The sequence below is a fragment of the Leiobunum rupestre genome, chromosome 5, assembly GCF_980474605.1.
Source record: "Leiobunum rupestre chromosome 5, qqLeiRupe1.1.hap1, whole genome shotgun sequence".
NCBI classification, from domain to species: domain Eukaryota; kingdom Metazoa; phylum Arthropoda; class Arachnida; order Opiliones; family Sclerosomatidae; genus Leiobunum; species Leiobunum rupestre.
In genome coordinates, this window is record NC_143388.1 from 50,669,945 (window position 1) to 50,677,614 (window position 7,670).

At 37.1% G+C, this 7,670-nt stretch overlaps 1 protein-coding gene across 1 annotated transcript; it reads left to right on the top strand.

Moving 5' to 3' along the window:
* The first annotated feature begins 301 nt into the window (after window positions 1-301).
* On the top strand, window positions 302-6,200 carry LOC149945231 (uncharacterized). The gene is made up of 4 exons (XM_090174581.1): window positions 302-366; window positions 1,076-1,165; window positions 4,636-4,749; window positions 6,076-6,200. The coding sequence occupies exons 1-4, from the start codon at window positions 316-318 to the stop codon at window positions 6,175-6,177; spliced, it is 357 nt and encodes a 118-aa protein (XP_090030707.1). The 5' UTR covers window positions 302-315; the 3' UTR covers window positions 6,178-6,200.
* Window positions 6,201-7,670: the final 1,470 nt, after the last annotated feature.

Genomic DNA, 7,670 nt, shown 5'->3' on the forward strand with positions numbered 1-7,670 from the left:
CTTTCTTATGTGCCAGGGGGGAAATTCGACCACGATGTCCTCGGGTCATCTCAACAAAGTCATAATTCCGACAGTTGAAATAACTACAGTCTGGCTGAAACTAATAACAAGCTTAGAAATAGAAGTTTTACTAGCTTTGCAAGGTTAAAATGGTGTACAAAAAAAAGATTATGGTGCCGCTACTGGCTCAGAACTGAGTGGAGAACTACTTCAGAATTTATCAATAAATTCATAATTTCGTAATACAGTTTGTTTGGTTCTCAGGTGGATGACACAGACGGCTGTCAATTCAACTGTTACAAAGGCACAGAAAGGATGTCCGATAATATTAACATGCCTGATACTATCTCCTGTCCAGGCGGAGTGGTCAGTTTTCAATAATAGTACTACTTTCGGCAAAATTAGGAAGAATTCCATTAGCACTCTCAGAGCACTCTAGGATCAATTTCTAATTTAAATTACATTACGAAAGCGCTATAGGTGTACTCTCAGATCAACCTTGCAGCACTCTGAGAGTGGTATAAGTAATTCAGCATATTACAATCGGTATTTTCGGTATAAAGTTAATTTTAATATTTCCATGTTTGGGATTAGCTTGTAAAAATATAAATTTTTTAATTAATTATATGACTGACGACCAATGACGGTGTAATCAGTGACGTAGTTATGACGGCATTAGCGTAGATACTAACGGGGGTATCAGTTTGGTCAAATGCCTGAACGTAGCATACACAACTTTGCCGCATAGAAAAAAGACCTCTGGTGGCAGTTTTGCTAAGCATGGATTAATTAAAGGATGTACGATAGCACTAAGAAACCGTTAGCTTTCTGTTACGAATGTCATCTTGGGGAATATACGGTTTTCTGACCTCAACAAAATCATCACCATGGTTACGAAAAAATATATTTCTTGAAATCCACTTCTGCTAATTTGAGGTACATCCTTTACCAAAGCTAGTTAATTATTCCATGTGCTAATCCTCCTGTTAAAATTACTGAGGTTCTAATGAGACAAGGGTCAGAAATTCGGTTTCTGTAGTAAGGTTGTCTTAATGATTGTTGAAAACTTTTTAAGTGCGTCGAAGGAGTCTGCCAGGATACCAGCGATGTGATGTCTTGTATGAAAGCGTTGCATCCGCATGAACGGCTAGTGGACCTTAACAGGGTACGTATTTCAATTTAATTCGTACTTTCGGCTGGAAGTTATATAGGAATAGACTGGTTAAGTTGTGTATCTTCGAGACATTCCTCTTTAAACACGGCAGGGCCTATTAAAGTGTCTAGTTCTGCCGTTTTTGGGTAGTTCTAAAATTCATAACTTCTACGCATTCGGGAAGTCATTTTGGGTAGTTCTAAAATTGAGTTTGTACAATAAAGTTATTATTCTTAAACAAAAGATGAAATACTCTGATAGGCCAAAGTTTAACTCGCGCTACAGCGCTATCGAAGATAACTAAGTAACACCAAGCTGAGCGAGTTGATAAGTTCGCCTGGTAGGCTAGCTTTAAAAGGTTATAATGAAATTAACTGGTATCTTCAGTGATCTGATTGTGCTAGTGACAACTTCTGAGAGGGGTGGGTGAAGGCGGAATCGCATTTGGCAAGTTCTGAAAAATCCTAAAAATAGGCCCTGTAAAAAGGGTCTCTGCGGAGTTCGACTGTCTACTGGGGTTAACACGGTGTAGCAAACCCGGAATTGACCGTCAAATTCACCATTTTGCCACTGCAGTCAAAGCTAGTGTTCAGGGCCGTCTTAAGGCATGGGCTAAATGGGCTACAGCCCAGGGCCCCCAGCCAGTTTTGGGGCCCCGGAAAGGCCAGCCATACAGCCTCTACTCTAGGGATAAGGGTGTAGTTGGAAAAATATTATTTATGCTCATTTAATGTTATGTATCTTTTAGTTACGTTTAAAGTAATTTGACTTTTCGCCACATCGCGTATCATACGGTACCAACAATTTCTAAAACCTAACAGCGAGTCACTGTCAGTAAAATCTATTTTTGGTAGGTCTATGTTATACTTTTGAAATTAAAAGTTTTGGTTTGATTTTTGTGTAGTTGAATTTAGACAACGGACATACAAAGGCCGACCGTTGGGGATCGCAAAGGTCTTAAGAATAAAATTAGCCCAGGGCCCCAAAAGGTCTTAAGACGGCCCTGCTAGTGTTACTTAAAGCAACTGTCGCCTCTATCATTGCGACCTGTTTTATGATAATGCCCTTGTTATTAGAAATACAATTAATATATCCTTTTTTTTCCAAAAAAATGACTTTACTGGAGAGCGTGATTAATGGCAGAGGAAGCTAAAATTCCAAATAGTGAAACGATAGCGTCGTCAGAGAACAATTGTAGATAATAATAATTAGACAACTTATTATATAATAAGTGGACTTTAACATAAATATATTTATATAATATATAAAAATTACTATAAATTAAATTATTGTCAAATTTAAAAACGAGCCAATCAACGCGAGGGGTACTTTTATGTCCCGCCTTTTGGGTCAAAATGTAGCTTAAGTATCTTGTTTTTATTTCGACGCTAGCAACATCTGTTTGAAAAATAAGCTAGTACACATCGAGCCGACACTTGCTTAGTGACGTCATTGGAGAAAGAAAATTATAAGTTTACGCAGAAAATAGGACTTTTTATAAAGTAAAATTGGCCTTCTTGGGTGACGTGTCGATGATGTTTTACTACGAAGAGAAAATTCGACGTGGCACCCTGTTTTAAGGCCTAGACTGAACTGAGCGTCGTAAAAACAAGTTCAGCAAGCGTAGCTTGTTTTATAGAAAGGCCTATTGTTTAGATGAATCTTCATGTAACGAATTACCTCCCACTAATCTCGGATTAACGCATGCGTCATAATTTTGCATTAGGTCTTGGCAGGAATCCATATCTCTACTTGGAAAGAATATCTCGGCAGATTTTCGTATCGATGTGGTTGACGGTTTTTTGACGTCACTTTGTTAACTTAACAAACAACTACGTGAGAGGGGAGCGCGCTCAGAGGGGATTTTTTATCTCGTAGGTGGGGCCAAAGCCGTCAGAGTTATCTTACCGCACGCGATACGGCAGGATAATCATTCCAAGTAGAGGGATGCATTCCTGGCCTTTGGAATAGTGGCTCCAACCAACTTCTCGCCCTAAAACAGTGATATTAGATCACGAAAACGTAATTTCCATATCAAGGCATTTACCTAGTTTTCCAAAAACCCTTGAAATTATCATATTCGCTTAAACAATTAATTTAGTAACTGTGGAAAGCGTGTTTTGAACAAAATTATCCCTGGAAAAATCTAGTAAATCATTCTCAATATTCTTGAACTCTAATATTCAGCTAGACTAATACCTAAGAGACCACCCACGTCATCTGGCGACTTTTCAGGGCCGGCGGATAATGTGGGTATGGTGGGTAGAAGTACCCACCCTGGAAATTCCGGGTGGGTATTTTACCCACCCGGAATTGATGTCATCAAAGTCGGTACTATGGGGATAGAGCCACGGCCATTGTCACAGAATAGCTAGGTTTCCACAATTTTTCAGGGACTACGTATTTTTCCTATCCCCTCCTTGATTAAGTTAATTCATTCAGTATAAAAACTGCAGAAGTAAATTTGTAAAATAGGTTATTAAATATTAGTTTTTAATTCTAATGAGACAAGCGTGAATAGTAAAATGCAGTCTTCCTAAAAGGGCAAATCACAAATTAAGCATAGACCTTTGACAAGTCTTTTCATTTCCTTCGCGTCCATCCCCTTTCTATTTCTGAAAATACGGTAAAGACTGACTTCTATCGGGAAGTGATGCAGAAGTTAAATACAACACTATCTTTATCTCATGCTTTAAATATCGGTGCTGTTGAAAACTATGGACGCGGCACTGCCCCGATTGAAATAGATTAAAGTAAATCATTTAAATCAAAATTTAAAAATACATAAAATGACAAAAGCATAATTTTCATAAGTGTATTTAAACGTTAATGTTTGTCGTCATTAGTCTCTTTGTATCAAACATTTATATAAAATAGTTATTAGCTACCTCCCGTTGTGAAGTAGGAATTATAAGTGCATATGCATACACTATAAATTTTAGAAGGTAAACGATACTAAATGTATATTACATATATGATATTGAGTTGATTATTTGGTTAGTAGTGGGCTTTAATGTAAGTGTTCAAAAAATAAATAACTGATTCTCCCTAAACTGCTTATTTGACACCAAAGCCATAATTCAATTTTTCGGGGTGAAAATTTCCCTAGATGTGAGAAATTAACTTTGATTTGGACATCACTGCCCTAAAAGTTTAATAAGAATAATATCAACCAACCATAACTACATAATTGTATAAAAAGTGGACTCTAAAGTAACTTTAAAAAGTAAAAAAACCCGGGTTTGCACCACCAACACGCATCGGCAGACGCTCGCGTTTTTCGTATTTCAAGCGCGAACGTAGACCTAGCTTAGCCTCGGCTAGGTTCTTTTCCGGGAAGATGAGGTTTAGTAATCTGCTGAACAGAATTTAGGAACCTATAGAAAATAAGAACATCCCTAGTAAACACAACATAGTCATCAAAGATAAAATTATTTGCCCGGTTTTGTACAAAAAAGATTATTGATTTTGTTTCTGAACAGGATGAATGTGACATAAAATGTTCGTTGTCGGATGGATCGTCATTGTCAACTAAAAGACCGAGTTTCACTTATTGCATACAAGGAACTGCATTGGCGGATGGAGAACAGCAATATGTAAGAAAAAATGACAATTGATTAAATTTGAGATGAACCGTTTGCTTCATGGATGAAAAGTTTCAAAACAGAACCTTCTCAATTCTAATCATTTTTTACAATTAGATTATAATTATTTGCACATAAGTGTGTGTCAGTTTGATGTGTTAAATTTTTACTGAGAACCGTTTCTAGAGCGATCCATCGTTTTGTAGGACTTGAGACTTAAGCTATTAGGTCAAATAAGTATTTTTGGCTTCGTCGTCATAGTGAGCCGGGACAGGGATAATTGGTTTTTCAGTTGTGTATTTTTCCCGCTAGAGGTGGATGGATATCACTCTATGTATAACGTCGATTCTAAATCCCTCCACACAAAAAGTGACATAATTAAAAGCAAGTATCACGAATGCGACGATCTTTTACGCGTCAGCCATGAACGAAACATTGAAGTTCCAAACTGACCACAAAATACATTGTAGAGGCGCATGATAAAATAGTTCCATGATAGTTCCTTCTTATTTTCACAAAATAAAAAATTAATTAAAAAATTAAGTACCAATTAATATTTAAAAATAGATTTCCATTTTAAAACCAATAGAAAAATATTCCAATAAAATAGAAAACTTTGGGAAAATTTATTTTAAATTTTCTTCCGTAATAAAATGTTGCCGAAGACTATCGTAGAGCAATTTTATTAAGGTGTTCAAGCTTAGTACGTACTTTCAGGTAAGGTTAATATATAAAATAATAATTTACGTCAATGGGAGGACAGACAGAGTACAAGTCATACAACGGCTAACGAAAAAGCCAGAAACAAAGTACTAAGTCCATTGTACTCTAGCCTTCTACGTGATCTATCTCGAGACGAGCATTCATTAGACCTTTAGCATAGGAAAGTATAGGAACTGACACACTTTTGGTGATTATGTCACTTTTGTCCACACTATTAATATTTATATAATTTTACTTATTCTATTCATTATATATTTATATTCATTATTCTCATTATATATTTATATTGATATTGATATTGATTTTATTTTTTACATTGATATTGATATTTATATATATAAATATATATATATATATATATATATATATATATATATATATATATTTTTTTTTTTATTATACTCATTATATAATATTAAAATTATATAAGGAATTATTAAAATTCTATAAATAACTGGCAATTGACTTGGACTTTCAAATTGTTGTCCTTATGAGAATAATTTAAGCAAATTATTTCACGAGCCCAACCGGCATATAACTGACAGACTTGTGGTACATAATTATAGATTCATGGTATTACTAACCTTAACGTTGTCCTAATATTATTTGGTCAAGGGGTATTGCTACGAGGGGAATTGCTTGGCGTTTCCTTCTCCGCCGACTGACGACAACGATGACAATGCAGGCACAAGTAGCGAGCCCACTGACGACAGCTAAATTGAAAGATAATTCTTATAAAAAGTTACGTGTTTCTGTAAATTGCAATGAACCCAAAATAAAATATAGACGAGAAAAATAATGTTTGAAATAATTGAATTGCATTGCCACGAACAATTATAATAATCAGCTTAGGCCTAAGTCATCAAGCGACTTTTAAAGCCATTAATCCAGGTGGCCGGGTTTACACTATCGCCCGCGTCATAATGCATTTTACTTTATCGGCGTCAAAACGTGTGTACGCCCTAAAGTTGAGTGTGATGGGGTCACTGGAGCCTGTGGGGGGCTCCATACCCGGCTCTCAAGGTCATGTGATCGGGGCGCTGGGTCACTGGAACCTCATGGGTGTTCCACACTCGTCATTCTGTGACCTACTAAGGAGGGTAGTTTGCAGTGGAAGAGGAAGCCACTCTAGTCCTCAGCTGTGCGAGGGTGGGTCTCGGGCAGCCCATAGTGTCGCCTTTTGTTGGGCCGTGATGAGGGCGTTTGTTTGCTATATGTGAGGCGGTCAAAATGGCTGTCTCACTGGCCGAACGTTGTTTCGCAAAGCGCACTTTTGTCCAGGGCTGGTTGTTTAAGGTGGCCGCTGTAGTGCTTAAGGCGGAGCAGCGGGGTACAAATACATATACTTATGTTACTCGAGCTTGTGATGCAGACCATTACAATGAATTATATAAAGTGGAATGGCACACGATTTAAAAATGGTCACTTTCGAAAGGTTTTATTGCTTACGGTCAAAACGTTTTATTGCTCACTGTCGAAAGGTTTTATTACACATGGTCGAATGGTTTATTTGCCCACTGTCGAAAAGTTGTGGTACTTATCAAATTATCTGTAGGTATACTAGAGACTTTACGTTTAAGAATTAATTCGAGCTTACCATTTATTGTGAGGTACGAACCTCTTAGGGGAGATATTATCATAAAGGTTAGTGGCTATTATTTATTTTACATTATTTAACAAAAAACCAAAACTCTATCGCAACGCCCTCTTTTGGGCCCGTCGAATACTTGAGTTATCAGACTGCTTATTACCCTACCAGGGAAGGTCCACCTCATGCTGCAGTATAGAAGTATCATTGGGAGACAGAGTGTGTTATGACTGAAGCTTGACACCCTTGTAACTAGGAAACGTATAGGTAATTCGCAGCGCTACACCCTTTACGAATTAAAATGGTCCGTCAATAAGTTCACAGTTTAGATATAACAATATAGAATTAATCTCGATTTATAGTTTTCTTTACGAAATACGGACACAAACAATAGAATAGTAAAGTATCAGATTTATTCCAAGCTAAAGTTAAAGGTATTTGTTTCGCCGGAAATGTTCCTAGACGGAGGTTTTTCACCACTTTAGATAGCGCTGGACATCAGGGCTTGAGGTACGTAGTCACGGAGGAAGAGTTACCCCCCATAGCACTTCGCCCGTCCAGTTCCAAACCCGCAAACCTTCTCCTGCACCTCCCATCCGGCTGAATTAGAGATAAAATTAAT

What these genes read in the sequence shown, in the direction of transcription:
- LOC149945231 (XM_090174581.1), top strand. Translation starts at nt 316, where the DNA reads ATGTCCGATAATATTAACATGCCTGATACTATCTCCTGTCCAGGCGGA. An exon ending in TCTCCTGTCCAGGCGGAGTG is followed by an intron (nt 367 to 1,075) that starts GTCAGTTTTCAA and finishes AAACTTTTTAAG; the next exon opens with TGCGTCGAAGGAGTCTGCCA. An exon ending in CGGATGGAGAACAGCAATAT is followed by an intron (nt 4,750 to 6,075) that starts GTAAGAAAAAAT and finishes TATTTGGTCAAG; the next exon opens with GGGTATTGCTACGAGGGGAA.